This window comes from Marmota monax, unplaced genomic scaffold (genome assembly GCF_021218885.2).
Source record: "Marmota monax isolate L192 unplaced genomic scaffold, Marmota_monax_Labrador192_F-V1.1 WCK01_AAM20220418_F8-fsc00095, whole genome shotgun sequence".
Classification (NCBI taxonomy): domain Eukaryota; kingdom Metazoa; phylum Chordata; class Mammalia; order Rodentia; family Sciuridae; genus Marmota; species Marmota monax.
Genome location: NW_026695244.1, coordinates 1852338 through 1877504, shown reverse-complemented (window position 1 = coordinate 1877504; position 25167 = coordinate 1852338). Strand labels below are relative to the sequence as shown.

General features: G+C 38.2%; 1 protein-coding gene and 1 pseudogene across 1 annotated transcript in view; one reads left to right on the top strand and one right to left on the bottom strand.

Annotated features, from left to right (window-relative positions):
- Positions 1 to 18627, bottom strand: part of Fam117b (family with sequence similarity 117 member B) — a 91905-nt gene extending 73278 nt beyond the window's left edge. Inside the window, exon 1 of the mRNA XM_046463104.2 lies at positions 17879 to 18627. Coding sequence (XP_046319060.1) covers positions 17879 to 18485 — 607 coding nt within the window. The 5' untranslated portion in view covers positions 18486 to 18627. The remainder of the gene's footprint in view (positions 1 to 17878) is intronic.
- Positions 6776 to 7094, top strand: LOC124105715 (transcription factor BTF3 homolog 4-like; annotated as a pseudogene).
- Positions 18628 to 25167: the final 6540 nt, after the last annotated feature.

Genomic DNA, 25167 nt, shown 5'->3' with positions numbered 1-25167 from the left:
AAATAAAAAATAAAGGTCAATCAACAACTTAAAAAATGTTTTAAAATAAATAAATAAATAAAAAGAAAGGTCTGCCAACAACTAAAACAATATTTTTAAAAAAGAATGTGAGATTTGAGATTTCTATATTCACTGAAAATAAGTCTATCAGGAAGATGTTTCTGGATTAAAGAAAATAGAATTTATTCAAGAGCAAAAAATTGTCTCAAACAAATGTTAAAATGTGGGTCTTCAGAAAATAGTAAAATGATACCAGAGGGAAACTAGAATTAAAGGAATAAAACAGAGCTAATGAAATAATAAATACATGAATATGTAAAAGATTATTTTTCTCTCCTTAAATCCGTTAAAATAATTATTGAAAGGAAAACTGTAATGCAAGGCTCAGGAGACTAAGGCAGGAAGATAGCAAGTTCAAAGCCAGTCTCAGCAACTTACCAAGGCCCTGACCAACTCAGCAAGACTTTGTCTCTTTAAAATAAAAAAAAAAATTTTTTTAAAAAGACTGGGGATGTGGCTCAGTGATTAAGTGCCCCTGGGTTCAATCCCTAGTATCAAAACAAAAAAATTATAATGCTAATGTGGTTTTCAATGTATAAAGATGTAATATACAGTATGACTACAACATAAATGAAAGAGGCTAAAGAGACATATAACTCTAAGATTTCCACATTTCACCTGAAGTGTTAAACATTAATTTTAAAGAGAATATTAAAAGTTAGAAATGTATACTGTAATACCCATAACAACCACCAACAAAAAAATCTATACAAAAAGATACAGCCAAAATAATCAATACATATGCCAATAATCCCAATGGCTTGGGAAGCTATGGCAGAAGGATTGCAAGTTCACAGCAAGCCTCAGCAACTTAGTGAGACGCTCAGCAATTCAGCGAGATCCTGCCTCAAACAAAATAAAAATAAAAAGGGCTGAGGATGTGGCTCAGTACCTGGGTTCAACCAGAAGGAAGGAAGGAAGGAAGGAAGGGAGGGAGGAAGGGAGGGAGGGAGGGAGGGAGGGAGGAAGGAAGATCAGTACATATATTAAAACGAATTACTAAAAAATAGTCAAGCAGCCAGGCCCAGCGGTGCACGCCTGTGACCCCAGCAGCTTGGGAGGCTGACACAGGAGGATAGTGAGTTCAAAGCCAGCCTCAGCAATGGTGAGGCGCTAAGCAACTCAGTGAGACCCTGTCTCTAAATAAAATACAAAATAGGCCTGGAGAGGTGGCTCAGTGGTCAAGTGCCACTGAGTTCAATTCCTGGTACCAAAAAAAAAAAAAAAAATAGTGAAGCAATTCAAAAAAGGTAGAAAAGAGAAGAAACTAGAACAAAAGAAGAAATGGAAAAATTTTTTTAAAAAAAGCAAACCTGTATCCAAACATACCAATAATTCACTAAATGTAAATCGTCTAACATAGCTTAATTAAAGAGATAATCAAGACTAAGTGTTGAGGCTATATACAGCTCAGTGGCAGAGCACTTGCCTAGCATGTATTAGGCACAGGGTTCGATCCTTAGTACCACATAAAAATAAATAAAGGTATTCTGTCCATCTACAACTACAAAAAATATTTTAAAAAACATAAGACCCAGATAGCTACATGCTGTCTACAAGACAGCCCTTTAAATACAATATAGAAAGGATGAAACTATAAATACTATTATCAAAGTACACTTAGAACAGAAAAACTACCGGGGCTGGGGTTATGGCTCAGCAGTAGAGCACTCGCTTCACATGTGTAAGGCCCTGGGTTCGATCCTCGGCACAAGGGAGGGAGGGAGGGAGGGAAGGAAGGAAGGAAGGAAGTTATTTAAAAAAAAAAAAACAAGTAAAATTACCAGTGATAGAAAGAATGACATAGTAAAAAGTTTAATTCACCAAAAAAGATACAATACTAAATGTTAATACACATTTTTTAAAAAAACTTGTAAATAGAAGAAACAAAACCTAACAGAACTGAAAGAAACAGAAAAATCAACGAATTTATTTCAAGAATTCAATTACTTCTCTCTTAGTAATTGGTAAAATACACAGAAAATCAGCAAAGATATATAAGACCTAAATACCACTACTAATTTGGCTTAGAATACTCCACTCAAAAATTTCAGAATACCCAAGGGCACATGAAACATCTGTTGAAGTGTATCACATCCTGGTATACAAAACAAACCTTAACAAATTTATAAGAAAAGAGATCATATATATATATTCTCTGAAATGGAATCCAATTAATAAATGAGCTATCTGGAAAGCCACCAAATATTGAGAAATTGAACAAGACCCTTCTACATAATCTGTGGGTCAAAGCAGCAGCTTCAAAGGAAACTAGACAATATTTTGAAGTAAATTAAAATTAAACTACAGCATATCAAGTTTTGGGATACATCTAAAAGCTGCTTAGCAAATTATGTATACCATTACATGCCATTATTAGATAAGAAGGTCTCTAGAGACCCTGCCCTGCGCCTATTAGAAGAAAAATTACGTCCAAATCTCCATCATGTCCGTTTAGGAACTGAATTCCTCAACTACACTCCCGAAGTGCAAGAAGTAAAATCAAGAATCAATAAATGGGCCGGGCGCAATGGTGCACGCCTGTAATCCCAGCAGCTTAAGAGGACAGTGAGTTCAAAGCCAGCCTCAGCAACGGCGAGGTGTTAATAAACAAGTCAGTGAGACCCTGTCTCTAAATAAAATCAAAATAGGTATGGGCATGTGGCTCGGTAGCCAAGTGTCTCTGAGTTCAATCCCTGGGACAAAAAAAAAGAAAAAGAAAATCAATAAATAGGATGGTATCAAACTGAAAAGCTTCTTCTTCACAGCAAAGGAAATAATGAAGAACATAAAGAGACAGCCTACAGAATGAGAAAAAATATTTGTCACCTGCACCTCAGATAGAGCATAACACCAGAAAAACAAGCAACCCAATCAATAAATGGGCAAAAGAACTAAACAGGGACTTCTCACAGGAGAAGAATTATGATCCGTCAAGCAATATATTAAAAAAAGGTTCAACACCACTAACAATCAGAGAAATGCAAATTAAAACTTCCTTGAGATTTCATCTCACTCCAGTCAGAATGGCAATTATCAAGAATACAAGTAACAATAAATGTTGGCAAGGATGTGGGAGAGAAAGTACACTCATACATCACTAGTGGGGACTGCAAATTGGTACAACCACTCTAAAAAGCAGAATGGAGATTCCTTAGAAAACTTGGACTGGAACCACCATTTGACCCAGCTATCCCACACCTTGATCTATACCCAAGAACTACAGAGATGCAGCCACCTCAATGTTCACAGCAGCTCAATTCACAATAGCTAAACTGTGGAAACAGCCTAGATGCCCTTAATAGATGAATGGATAAAGAAATTGTGATATATACATACACAATGGAATATCACTCAGCCTTACAGAATAATAAAATTATGGCGTTTACAGGTAAATGGACAGAGCTGGAGAATATCGAACTAAGTGAAATAAGCCAATCCCCCCAAAACCAAAGGCTCAATGTTTGCTGATCCATAAAGGGGTTGGGGGAGAAGCCAAGGGAAGACTAAAGGATTTTGGATTGAGCAGAGGAGTTGCAGGAGGAGATGGTGGATTGAGATGGACAATTATTACCCCTATGTATGGGTATGACTACACAAATGGTATGACTCTACATCATGTACAACCAGAGAAATGAAACACTGTGCTCCATTTGTGTAAAAAATAAGATAAAATTAATTAAATTTAAAAAAGAAAACTTGGAATGGAACCACTATTTGACCCAGTTATCCCACTTCTCAGCATATACCCAAAGGATTTAAAATGAGCATTCTATAATGACAATGGCCACATCAATGTTTATAGCAGCTCAATTGACAATAGCTAAGCCATAGAACCAACTTAGGTGCCTTTCAATAGATGAATGAATAAAGAAAACGTGGTATATGTATACACACAAGGGGATATTTTCCAGCCATAAAGAAGGCATTTGCTGATAAATGGATGGAACTGGAGACTTTCATGCTAAATGAAACAAACCAATCCCAAAAAACCAAAGGCCAGGGCTAGAGTTGTAGCACATTGGTAGGGCACTTGCCTTGCATGTGTGAGACACTGGGTTCAATTTTCAGCACCGCATATAAATAAATTAATAAAATAAAGGTCCAGCAATAACTAAAAAAACATTCTTTTTACAAAAACAAAAAAATGGGGCTGAGGTTGTGGCTCAGAGGTAGAGCACTCACCTAGTATGTGTGAGGCACTGAGTTCAATCCTCAGTACCACATAAAATAAAATAAAGATATTGTGTCTCCACCTATAACTAAAAAATAAATGTTTAAAAAATTCTTTTAAAAAAATTTAAAAAAAAAAAGCCCAAAGGCCATATCTCTCTGTTATGCAGTTGCTAATCCACAATAAGGGGGATGGAGGGAAGAATAGAACTTCACTGGATTAGATAAAGGGAAGGGAGAGGAGATGGAAAAGAGAAGAATGTTCATATATGAATGTTAACTTCACATCACATACAGCCACAAAAATGGGAAGTTATGCTCCATGTATGTATAATATGTCAAAAATACACATCTACTGTCATGTATATCTAAAAAAAACAAAAAATTTTAAAAACACTTAAAAAATAAAAAAGATCTCAAATTAATAATTTAAACTTCCATCTGATAAGCTAGGGGGAAAAAAAAAAACTTGGGGCTGGGATTGTGGCTCAGTGGTAGAGCGCTCGCCCAGCACAGGAGGGACCCGGGTTCAATCCTCAGCACCACATAAAAATAAAAAAATAAATATTTAAAAAAAAAAAAACTAGAGCCAAGTCAAGTAAGAGGAAGAATATAATAAAATCAGGAGCAGAAATTCATGAAATGACAAAATATTAAAGACACTGATGAAACCAAAAGCTGGTTCTTTGACAAATTCTATAAAAATGATAAACTTAGAGCAAGACTAACCATGAAAAATAAAAACAAATTTCTACAAGAATAAAGGAAGAAATGGAGATACCATTACAAACTCCACAGATTTAATTAAAAGAATAATGAAACATCACAACATCATGTACATAAGTGGACCAATTCCTTGAAAGACCAAATGTACCAAAGTTCAATTCTCAAAAAATTAATCTAGGGCTGGAGTTGTGGCTCAGTGGTAGAGCGCTTGCCTAGTATGAGGCACTGGGTTCGATTCTCAACATCACATTAAAAAATAAACAAATAAATGTATTAAAAATGGATAATCAAAATAATCCTGTATCTATTAAACTGATATCTTAAATCTAGCAAAGAAAATTACAGGCCAAGATGATTTCACTAGGGAAATTCCAACTTAATTAAAATTAAGAAAGAGATAATATCAATGCCAAAGAATCTCTTCTAGAAAACAGATAAGGACAAGGATACTTTTCAACTCATTTTATGAAGCCAGGATTACTCTGACACCTAAACCAAAGACATTACAAGAACAGAACATTATAATCCAATATCCCTCAGGAACATAGGTGTAAAAATCCTTAACAAAATATTGGCAAAAAGTCACTTTGGGAAAATGGTAGTTTGTTTGTTTGTTTGTTTTGTGGGGGGGTAACTGGGGATTGAACCCAGGTGTGCTCTGCTACTAAAGTAAATTCCCCAGCCTCTTTTTATTTTGAGACAAGGTCTCACTAAGTTGCATAGGGCCTTGTTAAATTGCTGAGGCTGGCGTCAAACTTGCAATCTTCCTGCCTCAGCCTCCCAAGACACTGGGATTACAGGTGTATAACATCATACCTGGCTGGTAGTTTCTTTTAAACATACACTTATCATATGATCCAACAACCCCCACTCATAGATGTTTAACAAAATAAAAACTATGTTCACCAAAAAAAGAACCCCAAACTACATACAAACGCTTACAGCAGCTTCATTCATAATAGCTCCAAAATGCAAATTCCCAAATATCCTTCAACTGGCAAGTGCATAAACAAAGTGTGTACATCCATATAATGAAATACAACTGAAAATAAAAAGAAATTAACTACTGATATATGCAACAAGTATGTATTGCTACATGAATGAAGTTAGACTCAAAAGGTTAGGTATTCTACAACTCATTTCCATGACATTCTGAAAAAAAAAAATAAAAGCTAATCAATTTATATGACCTAGATATGAAGGAGAATGACTTCAAAATGTATGAGAAAAACCTTAGAAGTGATCAACATATTCTATATCTTGACTATAGTTATATTTACACAATTGTATTCTTTTGTCAAAATTCACATATCAAAAAGGATGAATTTTAACACATACAAATACAGTTAGCAAGTAGATGTATAGACAACATCCAATGGTACCCAAGACCTCCAAACCAACAGGAAATAGACAAAAGTCACTGTCTCTCAACACCACTCTGCCATTTCTCCTCCTACCATATTCTTTCATAGAAAGTCATCCATTCGTTCAATGAAACTTTTACCCAGTCTCAATTAAAGATTGCAAGTTCTCCCTTCCTGAATTGAGAGAAGACAGAAACAGATTAATTATAAAAGACACCATAGATCTTGCTCTTGCTGCCTGCTGGTGTTGGAGGACCCTCCCTGCTTCAGATTTACCAATAGCATGTATCAATAAAAGTTAGCCAAACTGCAGATAGGGGCAAGGGTACAGCTCGAAGAGAGGTGGTATACAGAACGGCTACCGCTGATGACAAAAAGCTTCAGAGTTCTTTCTCTGAAAAAAAAAAAAAACACTGACTGTGAATAATACAGCTTGTATTAAAGAGTTGAACATGATTAAAGATGATGGGACAGTTATTCATTTCAACAATCCCAAAGTCCAACATCCCTGTCTGCTAATACCTTCACAATTACTGGTCATGCAGAAGCCAAACCAATCACAGAAGTGTTTCCTGGAATATTAAGTCAGCTTGGTGCTGATAGCTTAACAAGCCTTACGAAATTAGCTGAACAGTTCCTATGGCAAGTGTTGACAGTAAAGCACAAGAACCAGAAGACATTGATGAATAGGATGACAATGTTCCAGATCTTATAAAAAATTTTGATGAAGCATCAAAGAATAAAGCTAGGGCTGGAATTGTGGCTCAGTGACAGAGTGCTTGCCTCGAACATATGAGGGACTGGGTTTGATCCTCAGTACCACATAAAAATAAATAAACAAAATAAAGGTATTGTGTCCATCTACAACAATAACAACCAAAAAAAAGAATAAAGCTAATTATTTTGAATTTTGAATCTGGCTTGGGCTAAATCTAGCTATATGGTTCCAAATTTTAGACACATAGAACATCACCTGTTACTAGTTCAGTAATATAAATATTTTGTATATTAATAATGCTGCTTGCTCAGCATTTTTCAGTCATTTGATTTTGCACTTCTTCCCAGGATCTTTTCTTTTGGTCAAAATATGAAGTATTGGTGCAGTATAAGGGTGTTTTTTAAGTATTTTTTGGTGGGGAGGACCAGGGATTGAAATCAGGGGCACTCGACCACTGAGTCACATCCCCAACCCCTTTTTTGTATTTTATAAGACAGGGTTTCACTGAGTTGCTTAGCACCTTACTTTTGCTGAGGCTGGCTTTGAACTTGTGATCCTCCTGCCTCAGCCTCCCAAGCTGCTGTGACAACAGGGTGTGCCACCAAATCTGACGAGGGTGTTTTGGCTTTTACTTCTTGGTTTTCTGGGAGTATTTTTGATATACAAATTTATATATATGCATGTGGATATGTGTGTATACAGTGGACAGCAAACTGGAAAACAGTTCTATTTATCCTCTTCCTTCCCCCAGTAGAAATAAAACAAACCTTTACATTAAAAAAAAAAAAAAAAAAAGATACCATAAGTCACTGGGCCATAGGATTTTTAAAAAAAGTTCAACAGGGAGAGAGAATGTCCAAAACTGTAGAATGTCCAATCTTCCTTACACAATTGAGACATAACATTTCTGTAGTAGGACAGGGCACACCCAGCACAATTTCCAGGAGTAGATGTTCCAGGAATTCTTGAGGATAGCATTAATGGCAATCGCTTTTTAGAAGTGGTTTTTTAAAATCTTTTTTTATTTGTCCTAATTAGTTATACGTGATAGTTGAACACATTTTGACACATCATACATAAATGGAGTATAACTTCTCATTTGTCTGGCTGTACAGGTTGTAGAGTTACACAGGTCATGTAATCATATATACACATAGGATAATAATGTCTGATTCATTCTACTATCATTCCTACTCCCTTACCCCCTTCCTCTCCCTTCACTTCCCTCTTGTCTAGTCCAAAATACTAGCAAAGCGACTTCTATCCTACAAGTCACCTAGCAATTCCTGACTGCAAACAAAAGCACTATGACTCAAGATCGTCATGTGAGGCTTTTGCTCTTCTTAGCAATATCAGATATTTTATTGTTTTTACTGTTAACCCTTAAATATTATATTGTCTGTCTTAAATTCTAAAGCCCATAAAGTTAAGGACTCCCTCTCATGATCTTATAAGCTGTTCTGCACAAAGTGAGAGTAGGTTCTAAGATAAAATAAATAGACATCACTTGTCCTTATAATTAAAATATCAACATACATGCACAATGAAAAAATAAATTAATGTAAAATGATTTTTCAAAAACTACTAGATATAATCCAGTAGATCCAATAGAACATCAAGTAAAATAATAATTACAAAACTTTTAGGAATGATAAATTGGAAGGCAATATATAAAAATAATAATGAACATTTTCTCTTCTTTTCTTTTTTTTTTTTTTTAGACAGAGAGAGAGAGAATGAGAGAATTTTTTTAATATTTATTTTTTAGTTTTTGGCGGACACAACATCTTTCTTTGTATGTGGTGCTGAGGATCGAACCCGGGCCGCACGCATGCCAGGCGAGCGCGCTACTGCTTGAGCCAGCCACATCCCCAGCCCATGAACATTTTCTTTTTACCTTCCAAATTTTCCACACTGCTTGCTATATTGCTTTTGATTATTAAAATATTTAGTGTTATGCTCCAAAAGTTCATGGCCTACTCTGCTGCATACAGAATATAACATCATTTATAAAACCAGCTAATGATAACATTAACCCAACCACCCAAGGAGGTTCAAAATCTCAGCCATTATGCTCTCATCTTCCTCATCCCTCAAATCTAATCGGTTAACAAACCTTATCAATCTTTTGCTTCTCAATAAGCCCTTTTTCATACTACAACTACCCTATCTTAAGAAATTATCAGTGCTCAAAATAGAAAAATGCGGGTAAATATAAAAACTTTCTTCCTATTTTAATTGCTCTAAAAGATAACCAATTAAAGTACTAACAAGGTATTATAAAGTCTATAACAGTGATCATAAAATATCTGACAAGTAACAAAATATTTGACAATGATAGCAAAGGATGGGAAGGAGGAAATCATAAGTATATTAACATAAGATTCTAACATGAAATATTAGATAATACAGACGCAGAACATTTCCGTCTCTTCCAAAGTTCAACCACTAAGAACACAGTAAAAAAAGTATACCTGAAAACAAACAAACAAAAAAAACATAAAAAGGAATTGTAAAAAACAGTTAATCCAGAAAAATAGGTCCCAACTGATATAAAAATATCTTTAAAAGACATAAAACTGAAGTTTTCTCTACTTCCCTGCTCACTTGCCATACTACTGCTATAACTAGAAGAGTAATGACACTATCACCAGTAAAGAGAAGAAAACCAGACAAAATGAATAAGCTAATAAGTTGGCCAAATAAACACGAAGAAATCAGTCTGTACTCATATATTACTAGATTATTATATCTCAACTTACTGGTCATAAATGGATTCCTTGAGAAATAGAAATTAAAATTTTAAAAGAGTTTTTCCAGAGGAGAGGGGGAACCTAAAAAACTGGAGCGGATAACTAGACAGCCTCTGGACTTAGACCCCAGATATATCCTGACCTGACATTGAAGGACCCTACCTACTGGGGAAACTGGCTCAAGAGAAGACATTGGGAGTACAAATTTTATCAAGGCTACAGAAAAGATTCCTCAGGCTAACCCACAAAGCACCTAATCAGCATTTTAGTATTCTATTTAAATATTAATAGAAAACTATGGAAAGTTTCCAATAAGACAAAGATCAAGATAAAAAGAGCTGAGAACAATGCATAAAGTGAAAGAAAACTTTGAGGGTATTTACACATTTTATAAATATTTTCAGTCAGACAACAAGAACAGTGCTATTGAAAAACGAAAAATACGCTAGTCAAAATGTAAAATTCAATAGAATGATACAAAATAAAATAAATCTGCTATAAAGGAAAACAAAAAGAGATGGAAACTAGAACAGAAATTTTTTTAAGTAGGTTTAATTCAAGAGGTATCTCATTTGGATAACAGGGGTTCCAAAAAGAGAAAATAAAGATAATAGAAGAAATGATGGAAGAAAAAAATCCAGAAATGAAGTCTCTTTTTAAAAACTGCCCACAGAATAAACAGCACACTGAATAGAAAACAATCAAACAATAAGAACACCTCACATTAAGGTGTTCCTTATTTCACAATGATAGTAACACTTTCATAGAGAGAACACATACAAAGGATTAAGAATCAGAATGGCAACAGAATTCTCAACAGCAATTCTAGAAACTGGAGAATGAAGTGGTTTGTTTTTGTGATAATGGGGACTGAGCCCAGAGCCTCCAGCAGGCTATGCAAGTGCTCTATCATTGAGACACATGTCTGATCTGAAGTGCTTTAGTATTTAAGTAGAAGAATCCTAATTTATACTCAACCATCAAACATAAAGACATATCTGCTTACAGAACATATACCTCCCAAATGCCATCTCTCAAAAATTATAGGAGCATAAAATCCAGCAAAAGAAGATACAGAAACTAAGAGAAGAACACCAGGCACGATGGCACATGCCTGTAGTCCCAGTGGCTCAAGGGTTTGAGGCAGGAGGATCATGAGTTCAAAGTCAGCCTCCGCAACTTTGTAAGACCCTGTCTCTAAATAAAATATTAAAAAAGGCTGGGGATGTGGCTCAGTGGTTAAGTGCCCCTGGGTTCAAACCCCAGTACAAAAAAAAAAAAAAAAAAAAGGAGAGGTGATGGGAATTTCCAAAGAAGTTCCCAGACAGCAACTAAACCACAGACCTAGAGATTCATGGTCCAGTTTGGAATATAAGGATGAAAGACTCCAAAAGAGATGTTTCCAAGGAAAAAAACCAAAACATGGGATGGAGATGTGACTCAATAGTAAGAGTATTTATTTGACTAACAAACAAAACAAAAAATCAGGTATTTTGTCAGTCCCTGATATATTTTTAAATAATTAATATAAAGTTTCCATTATCAAAAGTTTGGGGATGAAACTGAGATAAGTACATAGAAAATGAAGCAAACAAAAAAACAAAGCATTTTTAATTTCAAGGACCATAAAACGTTATAAAGGAAATATAAATGTAGCATACCCCAAGGTTCTGATATGAACAATACCTACATAGTCGTAATACTTTTTTTTCATTTATGTTTTAGTAATAGGTGCACACAATATCTTTATTTTATTTTTATGTGGTACTGAGGATTGAACCCGTTGCCTCATGCATGGTAGGCGAGCGCTCTACCACTGGGCCACAACCCCAGCCCATAGTTGTAATACTTTAAACATTAATACTGATTAACCAAAAGGCTGCTGTAACCACAATAGGAAGATAGGGAGGATTGTGATTAGAGTGAAGTCTACACTTTTCATAGCAAGAAGTCACTGTATAATAAATGAAATGAAATAAACTTCCTAAAGTAAGAGTATAAAGCATTTTATAAAATATTTAGAAATTACTTAATAAACACTAAAAGAAAGTCCTAAGAACTGAAAGTGGTTGTCTCTGTTGACAGGAAGTAGGGAGGGGACAGAGCTGTAGCAGGGGAACATTCTGATATTTTAAATTACATACACTTTGATAAAAATAAACTCTTAATTTAAGAAGCACATTATTAAGGGGCTGGGATTGTGGCTCAGTGGTAGACTGTTTGCACAGCATGCGTGAGGCAGGCACTGGGTTCAATCCTAAGCACCACATAAAATAAATAAATAAAGTAAGTAAGTAAAAGTATTGTGTCCATCTGCAAAAAAAAAAAAAAAAAAAAAAAATTAAATATACATTATTAAGAACACTACTTGTTTTCTTCCAGTAGTTTGGAAATGGAAACAGCTGATTTTCTCAACTTCCTTCCCTTCTACTGCTGAGTTATCCATCACCTTGACCACAGCCTTAGCCCTTCCTTTCCACAGCAAAAAAAAGGGTCCTTAGTTGTTTCTGAGATTTCCAGACTCTCCACACACTGGATCCCATTGCTACCTCTCACATTTTCCATGATCTTGCTCCATCTACTATTATCATTTTCTCTTATAATCTTTCTCCTCTGAACCCTTCTCCTAAACCAGTAATATGCTAAAATTTTCCCCATCCTGTAAATAAACTCAGCACAACCCTTCATCCAGATTTGTCACTTTACTTCCTTTCACTGACATAAGAGTAATTTATACTCATAACCAACATACTACTCAAAAGATCATCAACTGACCTAAATGCCAATTCAAAAGTCTATTCTGGCCAGACGTGGTGGCACACGCCTGTGATCCCAGTGGCGGGGGAGGCTGAGGCAGGAGGATCGAGAGCTCAAAGCCAGCCTCAGCAACAGCAAGGTGCTAAGCAACTCAGTGGGACCCTGTCTCTAAATAAAATACAAAAATAGTGCTGGGGATGGGGCTCAGTGGTGAGTGCCTGAGTTCAATCCCTGTACAAAAAAAAAAACAAAAAACTATTCTATAAGCTCAGTCTACTTGTTCTCTTCATAGCATGTGAAAATCTTTAACATCTCCTTGAAATACAATCTTTCCTTTGACATTCTATCACATTCTCAGGCTTCTTTACTGGCTCTTCATTCTACCCTTAAGCCATACAGGACTTAACATGACATGTGCATTTTCAACTTTGCACTGCAAAGTTCTGGTTCCTCCCTTTCCAACTCAAATCAAAAGCCATCTTGTCAGAAAACTTCTATACCCATTCCTATAAAATTATTCACTATGAGCCTTCAGCACTCATCATGTTATATACTATGTACCTGTCTTACATGGCTAGTTTTAGTCTTTGGAGTTTCCTGTGTTTTTTAAAAATACCTTTGGTACTGCCTAATCAGTAACATATAAGGTAGTTCAATCAAACTTACAGAACTGAACTTAATAAGTGAAAAGTCTATTAGCCAAAATGGAGACCTAACAGTAAACCTCTATAATGCATCAACCTCAATTGTAAAATACAGACATCACAAGCCAAAAGAATTCCCTTAAGGTGTGAAATTAGCAGCAGCCCTCCAAATTAAGTTAGAGCCCTGAATTTTTAGAGTTCTGTACTTCATAAAGTGCTAGAAAACAGACATCAAAATGCCACAAATACAAAATTCTAGTACCCTACTTACTAATTGTGCTGGTTAGTCCAGAGAAGCGCATCTTTTATTGCTGTTCTTAGCATTCTCCCAACCCCAATAAACCATCAAATTCACACACAACTTTATATATGCAGAGTAAGGGAAAAACTTCCCAAGAACACATCTTGCTATCAATATACCAGCTGCACCACAAAAATAACAAATACTGGGCTAATTACTTTTCTTTTTAAATAAGTCTTCTAGTTATTTTCTTTGGGGACTTCTAGTGACTATTTTTCAATTTAGAGTACAGCAAAATTGAGAGAAGGGGTGCAGGGAATGGGTAGGGATTTGCAAGGTCCATTTAGGGCCTGAAAATATGCATTTTTAAACAAATACCCTGGGGCATTTTCCAACAGGAAAACCAGCAATTCTCTGACTCTCTGGACACCAAATGGATGGTCAAGAAACAATTCATTTCTGATCCTAACTAGACAGAGATAGCACAGACTCCACTCCTTAAAGACTTAGTCCCATAAGACTGCCCCCCAACAGATACTACAAGTCCTAGGCCACCTTTACTTCTGACCAAACAGCTATAAATCAGAGGTTCCCATGATCCCTTCCCAAGGTTTGGCAATTTCCTAGAATGAGTCACAGAGCTCAGGAAAATACATTTACACTTAGGAGTTCATTATAAGGGCACAAGTCAGGAATGACCGTGTGGAAGAGATTCATAGTATAAGGTATGAGGGTGACTACAGTTAATAATACTGTACTACTGACCCCTGAAAAACACAGATTTGAACTGCTCAGGTGTGAAACAAAATGATTTTTGAAGGATTCTAGAACAATTTGAAAACAATTCACAGAAAGACTGCATAGCTTAAACTTTTTTTGTATTAGATATGTCACAAATGCATACAATACAGATGTCCCCATATACTTTACTATTACCTATAGATAGTCTATTTTTATCACCTCTACCATATAATATTCATAAGCCTATTACAAAAAGTTAAAAACATTTACCAAAAATTAGTACACAAATACAGAGTAAATATGGCCCCATTCTCAGTGAAGAGAAATGTAAACAAAGGTGAGGATGCAGTATTAAATCATAACTGCATGAAATTAAATTTAGTATTACTGTACTACTGTAATAATTTCATAGCTACATCCTGTTGCTATTTCGGTGAGCTCAAGTGTTTTGAGTAAACACACTCTGACACTGATCCTCTACACCTGAGCAGTTCAACTTTTGGTAAATTGCAGGGAGCAGTAAAAAGTAATATCTTGAGGTTCTCATGTATTTTTCACCATATAAATAAATAGAACACACAAAATGTGTTAATTCACTATGTTTTAAATGAAATTTCCAGTCAACTACAGGCTTTCAGTCAAGTTTTGGAGGAGTCAAAAATTATAGGCAGATTTTCAACTTGAGTCTACTGGATTATGTATTTTAAAATACACAAATATAAAACAATGGATTTTAAATGTTCTCACCACAAATAACCCTAAGTATTTGAGGTGACAGATGAATTAATTAGCCTAATCTGATCATTCCACAATGTATACATATATTAAAACATCACACTGTATCCCACATATGCATTATATCAAAAAAACTAAAAAAAATTCATACAACTATGAAAACTGAGGCTATATTGGCAATTTGTTACAGCCACTAAAAATAAAAGACAAATATGATACACAAAAACTTCTGAGCTACTATGCTGTTTTTCTTTCATTTATCCCTAGCATCATGTGAAATACATATCATCACCAATTTTACAGTTAAGTAGGTTTAGGGTTACAAAGTTCTTAACTTCCCTATATCACTTGGCTTGTAAGTAATAGAACACAGTATTAAACCCAGACTGTTCACCCAAAGCCTACTCTCCTGTTATGCCACCTCTTTATTTTAAAAATATGAATTTGAAATTTGAATAAGACTAAGTCAGGCAAAAGAAGGGAAGGCATAAAACAAACCACAGTTAATGCTGCTGCCTAGTTACCTTCACTAAGCATATCTGGGTTCCTAATGACAAACCACTTTGCAATGGAGAAGTCAAGCACTGACAATGGAATGTTTAAAATATCTATCAGGGGTGGATGCTTAGATTACCTTATCATAGCAAAGAGAAGGAAGTTCTAGATTAGAGAATGATTAGCTCAAACCCCAGAAGAATGAGGCAACAAGGTACATACACATAGTAAGACCTTCAACTTAGGGACTCAGGGAGCCCTAACAAAAATTATGACATCCAGCTCATCTAATAAGACACCTAGAAGCCAGCAGGTTGATCTGGAAGTTGAGTCACATGAGGTTTAAAGAACTATATGAAATAGACCCTTTCCTTCTAAAGTAAGAACTTTCACATTCCATTGAGCTTGCAAATTGATAACTGCCCTTTAATCAAAAAGACTCCAGTAACTAAAGACTCTTCCAGAGTTAGTCATACAAAACAGCAAATTATTTAATCATAGCATGTGCTAAGAATTAAAATCTGGAAAAATGTTTCCCACTCTGCACAGATGATCCTTAGGATGAAACAAAAATACATTCCAGGAAAGAAGCTATCAGACATTTACATTTGAGTAAGACTTAATAACAAGCAATATCCCTTACACTTGGTTTAGAGTGCCACACCAGGAGAGTACGTTTTCATGGGGGGAGGGTTAATCATGATAATTAATTGTACAGCATAAATATTCTATAGAATGACACATCTGGGGGAATGAAGCTTTAGAAAACATGCAAAATGGAATGGGCACACTAGGAGCCTGAGATCCCAGGAAACAGCCTCCCAGAAACCAGATGAAAAAAGCACCTTCCTCCACCTTCGCCAATATTGAATTTAGCCCACGTCTCCTCAGGCTGCTTCTCTGCTTTGAGTATCAAATAGCTGACAGGATATCCCGATTCTGTTACCAGACTGGGGGCTCCAGGTCCTTTCTCCACCTTATTGCCTACTTAAGTAGCCCTTTCCCTTCCACCTGATGCACTATTCTGGCTCCAGAAGGCCAAAGGCAAACTGAAGCAATCCTGTTCACCAGATAAGAACTGCCACAAAACTAAGTATATGTAATTCAGTGTGCCATATATTTCTCAGGTTTCATGAAACTACTTCCTTAATAAAATCTGAAGACTTGGTCTTTGAAATACAACCAACCAGAGTTCAAATACCAGCTCTGCCACTTGTTACTTAACCTATCCAAAGGCTATGGTGAAGGATAAAATGAGAATCTGTATGAAAATCACTCAGTAGGAGTTCAATAAGAAGGGAGAGGCAGAAAATCCTAGTACTCTCATTCAACAAAGTTTTTTAAAAGCAATTTGCATTCTCAAAAGGTTTAAAAAGGGCTCTGTTTCTACTGTTGATCATTTTCTAGAGCAATTCTCCCCCAAAACTATTATCTAAAACCTTTTATAAAACAGATTCATCCTACTCTTTCCACTTCTGAAACCACTTCATCTGACACTTGGTTAGAAAGTACTGTACTAAGTCTCCTGAAATTCCCAAACATTCTTCCTATAAGATTCTACAGAAATTCCCCCAAACAGATGAAGACAAAGGTATATGTAGGCACATGTATTATGGCATAACTAAAAACCACCAGTGTCTTTTTTCACTAGGTTCTGATGGAAAGGCAGCCAAATGATTTTATTCCTTTCCACTTTCCACACTTTGCTTTTCTTTTGAACTACTCTTTTTGAATGACTACTTGGAAACGAACAGCTTCACTCAGGACATTTCCCAAGAAAGCTGTCAGATATGTAAGAACAACAAATTTTAGGTCCACCAAATAATAACAGAAGGGAAAGAAACGATGAATTTTGTTTTGTAAATCCAAAACGCAAAATCAACGTATCAGAAATACACCCAGATCCTCAAGACAAAATCCATAAGCCTTCCAAAAGAATCCTGCTTGTCACTTCTTGCTATCCATTTATCAAGTCTTACGAAATGCAAAAAAACGCTTCCAGCCTCACGGCTCTTCAGTGATCCATCGACCATTGTTCAAATAACTGCAATTTCCCGATCTGAAACTGTTTTGTTCAACAGAAATACTTAGCAGCATACATCCTCTATGCTAGCGTTAATCACGCCATTAAAACAAAGTGACAAACCATTTCTAGCCTCACCCTCAAGGGAGGATAAGCAGTAACCAGCGGAAAAGAGAAACCCAGGTTTATCATTAACACATACAAGGTTAGCAGCTGCCACCTCCACCGCCCGGGACCAGCGCCGGACCGGAGGAGGGATGAATGAGGCCGGCAAAGGGCGGCGGCTTGGGCACCCCGCACCCGGCAAAGGCAAGGCCGAACTCCCTGAGTGGGGTCACCCACCCCGCCCCCTGCCCCGCCCCCGCCCCGGGCTCCGCTAAAACGCCGCAGTCCCGGCACGGAGCCCCTGAACCCTTTCCTGCCTTCGCCTCCCGGCCCCGATACGTACCCGCTTTGCAAACCGGGGCGCTCGGGCTCCTCTTCTCCGGGGAGGGGCGGCTCTGCTCCGGGGACCTCCTCCGGTGCCGGACGCGGGTTGGGGGTGGAGCCGCGCTCACCTCGCCCGTCCACAGGTGGGTGGGCGACGAGCTAGGCGACGACACGGTACCCAGCAGCGGAGGCGGCGGCGGGGGCTGCGGTCTTGGGGGGCTTCCACGAGCCCCAGGCGCGGCGCCGCGCGTGGGACTGGTGCCCCGCGTGGACGTCGCGGACGCGCCCGTCTGCGTGGCCACCGTGGGGCTGGTGCGCGCGGCCGCGCTCCCGCTGCCGCGCGTGGGGCTCGTGCTGCGGGAGGCGGTGCGCGGGCCCCCGCCGCCGCTGCCGCCGCCGCCTGAGGAGCCTGAGGCGCCACCGCAGCAGCCGCCGTTGTTGTTGCCGCCGCCGCCGCCGTTGCTCCGCGTGGGGCTGCCATGTTGCTGCTGCTGCTTCAGTTGGAATGGAACCGTCGCCCTCATGGGTTGCAGGCGGCTCCCGGGTCCCCCGGCCGTGGCGACTGCACCACTCCCGAGGGCACCGGCCGGCGTGGGGGACCCATTGCGCCTCACCCGCTGGGACATGGTCCCCCCTCCCCGGTGACTGGGCGAGACGAGGGGGGTTTTCTCTTGTTGGGTTGCAGGGGGAGGATTCTTGGGGCCAGAGGGAAGGTCCCCGCGACCAAGTGACGAAGCCGGACTCCGGGGCGCGGGGGGGAGACTGGGCCGCGGCCGGCAGTAACGAGGTGGTGCAGCCGCCGCCGCCGTCGCTGCTCCTCATCAACAATAGTGTCTCCTCTGCTGCCCCCGCCCCCCGCGGGCGCCCATTGGTGCAGCGTCAGCCGCGCTCGAGCCGCTCCACCGCGCCCATTGGCTGCGAGCGGCTCTGGTCCCGGGCCCCCGGGGCCTTAGAGAGCCTGGGTTTGTGCGGAGACCGTCTGCTCTTTAAAGAGAAAGAGACCCGCCCCCCCGGGGCTAGGGGGAGCGGAGGACGCAGGCCTCGTATGTGCGTGCGTGCGTGTGCGTGTGTGTGTGTGTGTGTGTATGTGTACTTGTGAATGTACGCGTTAGTGCGCGCCTCATCACACGCGTCTCTCCCTTACCGCTGGGGGGAGCCCTGGGACTCAAGACTCTGGAGTATTGCCAAAGGGACTGCCCAGAACGGGAGCGGTCCCCAGGGACAGTCTGAAGCCTTTACCCCATAACTTATTTCCTTACCACAGTACTATGTACTGTGTATTAACACATACGCGTGTCTCTCTCTGGCTTTTTTTCTAAATCTTTTTGTTCTGTCCTCATTTCATCTATGGGGTAGGGCTCAAAAGAGTAAGAAATTTAATTATTCTTACTGGCATTTTATACCCTACTCTTTTTTTTTTTTCCTTGTCTTTAAAAAACTCTACAAAGGGCCAAATCTTGGATTAAATTTGCTGGTTAGAATGTGATTTTAGATAGTATCAATTAAGTTCAGTTACCAAATACTATTGCTTCCTCAAGTAACTCAAGTAATCAGGAATTTAAGTAGCTACTTCATATTTCCCAATATCTTGGAAGGATGTCTGCTACAGTTTAGTGCCTTATTTGACCTTCACAACTATTATTTGAGACGGAACTAGGACAGCCATTCATATTTTAGTTGAGTGAAGGAAACACGTCTTTGTGATATGGGTACAGAATCCAGATGGCAGGCATTGAAGCCTGTTCTAAAATGACCTAAGGGGCTCCTCATCAAGACAAAAAAGGAAAAAGGTAGACCCACACCCTTCACAGGCATGTTCATGACTTCTTTTCTCTTTGCTTCTTTATTAGATAGACATTCTAGATAGATTTTGTCCTGTAAAAATGTGGAGGTGATGGGTACTGTATGATTGGCTATAGACCTATACACCAACTGGGTCCCTATACACTGTAGCAGAAAGCCTTTGAAGACCTAGAAAAGAGATTTGGATCCCAGATCCAGCATTTACTCTGACCGTGGTCACCAGCCAGTTTCCTTATCTGTAAAATGCAGTTGAATGATATAGTCTCCTTCATACACTTCTGATAATTAACCAAGGGTTCAATGAGAACGTGGTGTATAGAAGGTAGTCAACATTTCTAGGATCTCAAATGATTCAGAGGCTCATAATTCTCCTTACCATCCATTCCCCTTTCTCCTCCTCTCTCCCCGCAACACAAAAAGAAACCCAGTCCTTAGCCCAGGAACCTGCCTTAAGTTGGCTGGTACTCTGGATAGACCTGGCATTACTACATATTCTCAACAACCTGGAGGGAAGACCAAAATAGTTGCTCACTAAAGAGGAACACAGGAAACTGCCAACAAGACCCATATACAATACTAAGTCTGATCTTAATGAGAAGGAGACATGTCTTTAAGTAAGAATGTTATAGATACTGTACATGGTACTTTGTCTTGCACAAAGTAGGAGCTTTATACTTATGTAACTGAGTTAAACCAAAAGGAATCAAGCAGCTCTAGTATCCTAGGCTCTCTGTTCAGTTACTCTGAATATCACCAAATTAAAGACTGTTGGTGGCAAGAAGAGTCTTTTAGCTTCTCTGAGCTAAATAACTGGTTTCTAAAAGAGAAGTTTATTAGATCAAAGAGTAAAACTGTCCTTGACTCAGTCATGAGATCTGGTGGAATTGGTTCACCCTTTCCTACAAGAAACTCAAATCCTAAGTGACTTTTTCTTATCATGTGACAGTTCAGTTCATTCATCAGTTTAGGGGTTATCTTTAAACAAATAAGAAGGAACACTTCAGCTGAAGCAAGTATTAATCATTTCAGCCAATTTGTACTAAAGGATATTTGTGAGGATGTAAAAGCTTTGAAAGCATGAAATCAGTAAAGAAGGCTAAAAAATAAAAATATAAATAAAATTTAGGAATTTGCTTGGAAATTTCGATACCTTGGAACAATTTAGTTTGTTTTTAAGGTTTAATAGCAATGAATAAAAGCATCATTTACTTTTGCCCTTGACTGCATTATCTGTTGTGAAAGAGTCAAAGCAAACAGTGTGCATCAAGGTGACATATTGATCTTTGTTACTAGTTTATGAAGAAAGTCCTTGTATTTCAAGGATCAATGAAATAAACATGTCTTCCTCTAGTTTAACCTTGCTCATCTTAGGATATAATTCAAATTTTCCATTTTCTTTTCAAGGTTGAAATGTAACTGTATGAAGTTGTAGGCAAAAGGCAACATATAGAAATTGGTTTGTGTGTATTTAAAATTCAGAAGAGGGGCTGGGAGTGTAGCTCAGAAGTAGAGTGCTTGCCTAGCACTTGTGGGGCCCTCAGTTTAATCCCCAGTACTGAAATAATAATAATAATAATATTTTGCTCCTGTATTTGCTTAACTCTTTACAATGATCATGCTGTAGGGAAGAATTTTATAGTGACAAAAGTTTATTTTCCTATAGTTTTAATAGAATCAGACATATCCTTTCATAAAAATCTCTAAAATGTGATTGAATGGAACATTATACAGTTACTAAAATGATAATTATAAAGCCATAAATTCCTTTCACTTAAAGTGGAAAAAAAATCAAAATTATGTATCCTACAATGGATACATTTTGCAACAATGCAAAAATGTTTATGCATATAAAATACTAGATGATAAAATACATGAAAATAGCCCTTTTTTAAAGAAATTTTTTTAGTTGTAGATGAACACAATACCTTTATTTAGTATTTTTTGTGGGGGGCCAGGTGCTGGGGATTGAACCCAGTGCCTCATGGGTACTAGGCAAGCGCTCTACCACTGAGCCACAATACTAGGCCTAGATAGTCATTTTTAAGGTAGGATTTGGAGAGGTGTTTTTCCCCCTAGAAATTTTGATATATGATATCCAGGAAAACAGGTGAGTTAACAGAACTTACATTGCTTAGTGTTACTCTTCTTAAAATCTAACTGCTAGTTTACTCAGACTTTCATCTTAGACCATGTCATTAAGACCTTCTGTAGCCCCACACACATTCCCCATATTCCCTTTACCTCTCCAGCTCACTCTTGCTGGCTCATTCTCACTGATCTTGAAATAGTGAGGTACCTTAGGACCCTACATACACATCTCACTTTACTCATTCACTAGACTGATAACTGTATTTGTGCCCAGAATTCCACTGACCCTCACACTGCCATCTATTAACTGTCTGCTTGGTATCTTCTCTTATATATTTCGCATGTACCACAAGCCTTATCATCATCCTCACCACTCATCCACCTCCCACTGGCTCCCCTTGCAGTGCAGTTTTTCTTTATCTTGGTGCTGGCACAACCTTCTACTCTATGGTCTAAATCAACACTCTGGAAGTCATCTTGACTCTTGCTCTTTCTTATGGTAAGGCCAGTGAGTTGTATCTTAATCATATGACTTCCTAGAATCTAACACTATTCTCCAGACCTAACTGTCCCCTCTATCTAGACCTCTCTCTTCTCTGGCCTGTACTCTTACATTCATTCACCTACCCAGTTTTCGTAGATCTTCGCTACCCTACACCCTACCCTTATGGTAAGGCCAGTGAGTTGCTGTATCTTAATCATACAACTTCCTAGAATCTAACACTATTCTCCAGATCTAACTGTCCCCTCTATCTGGACCTCTCTCTTCTCATATATTCATTCACCTACCGAGTTTTCCTAGATCATCGCTACAATATACCCTACCCTACTTCACCAAGCATCCCATTCCCCACCTATAACCCATTCCCCACATATTATTCTGTTTATTTAAAAACACAAACTTGGGGTGGGGAATAGTAGGACACTTGTCTAACATATGTAAAGGCCCTGGGTTTAACCCTAGCATTGGGGAAAAAAAGAAGAAGAAATGGACTGGGTTTGTGGCTCAGTGGTGGAGCGTTTTCCTAGCATGTGTGAAGCACTGGATTAGATTCTTAGCACCACATTATAAATAAATAAAGGTCCACCAACAACTAATAAAATATTTTTTTTAAAAAGAAACCCACCCATTAACCTAATAACTTTACTCACTGCCTAAACCTTTTCATTTCCTTTAAAACAAAGTCCATAGCCTGAGACTTACCATAACTTCCCACTCACCTCTGCCTCTTCCTCTCAAGGCTCTAGCTATGTTGCTATTCTTTCATTTCTCCAAATATCCCATACTCCAATCCTGAGGCTTTTAAACTTGCTACTTCCTCTGCCTGGAACACTTCACTCTTCTCACCTGATCTAATCCATTTTTAGATCAGGGAAGACTAGATTGTCTTGTTTTCCACTAAAATTAAGTTTACAGTAACACCATGACCACTATGGAGACGTAGATTAAGATTTCTTAAATCGTGTTTTTTGACTGATGTAAAGAAATTCCACTTCATGCTCATCCTATAGATTTCAGTAAATATTAGGTTGCTTTACTTTTCTGTTTTTGGTATCAGTTGTTTCATTTGAATGAGACACTATGCTAATATAGGCAATGAGTAGGCCCAGATCTATTCAAAATAAACCATTGTACTTCGAATAAAATCTGAAACCCTTACCGGGGTCTAAAAGTTGTGGTCATCATAACACAATTATTTGTTCAGCATCTTTGGTTCGTTCTCAGTGTCAAGCTTGTTTGCTCACTCAACAACTCATTGATGAACTTCTATGTGCAGAGCACTGTGATGGCTCTAGAGTGATGAACAAACCCATAAGCTCCTTGTCCTGGTGAACTTACATCTGCTGGAGGTGATGAGCAAGGAAAAACACATGTGCATGAACATGCACATAACCACATATGTGAATGAATTAACAACTGCAAAGTTCTATAAAAAAATATACAGTACTATGAAAGAGAACAACAGAGATTTAGCTAAGGTAGGTAGGAAGTCCTTTCTGAAGAGGTGACATTTTAGATGAGACCTGAAAGAATAAGCCATCATGGAAAGAACATTCCAAACAGAAAAGCTATGTTAGAGCCCAAGAAAGGAAAACAGTATTTGCTTAACGTGCCAAAGGAAGGCCAGTGTCAGCAAAAGTGAGAGTAGTTCAGAGATGAGACTGGAGAGGTAGAGGCTACATGATGCGGAGACTTTTAGACACTGGTAAGGGTTTCAGATTTTATTCAAAGTACTATGGTTTATTTTTAATAGATCTGGGCCCACTCATTGCCTGTATCAGCATATCATACAACTGATATCAAAAATAGAAAAGTAAAGCAACCTAATATTTTTGAAATCTATGGGATAAGCATGAAGTGAAATTTCTTTGCATAAATCAGTAAACATAATTTTAAAAATCTTAATCTATGTCTCCAAGGGTTTTTTTTTCCCCTTTTATCATAACACAGCATCAGTCTCCAATCTCTCTTCTCTAGATATTATTGTCAAAAAAGTAAGCCAGACTTGGACCTGACTTTTCTTTCTTTGTCCTCATTCTCTTACCTACTAAGGTCCATAATTATTCCTTGAAAAATGCCATGTCTTTACTAAAGTGATATATATATGTGTGTGTGTGTGTGTATCTCCTTTCTGACTTCATCATTCTGCATTTCTGCCAATTAATACAGATCAGCACAACAGAAGCCTCAGAGCCAAGAGTCTCCCCAGGAAGATGTGGGGATGAAAAAATTAACTAATTTTCAGTTTTATTTGTCTTAGTTTGTTTTGGTTTGGTTTGTGGTTTGTTACTATTGCTTCCATACAGGGAATCCCTTCTGGCTACTGTAGAGAGAATGGTTTAGAGAGGAACAAGAAACAGCAAGGAAAATAGTAAGGAGCTTGCTGCCAAGAAGTATAAACAAGGAGAATTGTAAAGAAGGAAAAAAGTGGATGGATGCAAGACCCACCTTCTAGGTGGTGATCAAGAGTCAGAGAACTTCATTGGGGAAGTCCTCCAGGTTTCTGTCTTGAACACCAGGGTGAAAGATGGTCTGTTTGTAGAGATGAACCAGGGTGGAGAGAGGAACAGCCCTGGTGTTAAAACCAGTTTCTATTTGGACATATTAAGTTTGAGTTTGTTTTTGAATAAATTTTCTATGACTCATTAAGCCTAGTGAAGTAGTACTCGCCTGTAACCCCAGTGATTTGGGAAGCAGAGGCAGGAGGACAGCAAGTTCAAGACCAGCCTCAGAAAATTAGTGTGGCCCTGTCTCAAATAAAAAATGAAAAGGGGGTGCCGAGGTTGTGGCTCAGTGATAAAGCACTTGCATGTGTGAGGCACTGGGTTTGATCCCTGGCACCACATAAAAATAAACAAATAAAACAAAAGTATTATGTCCACCTACAACATATATACATATTATATAATGAAAAG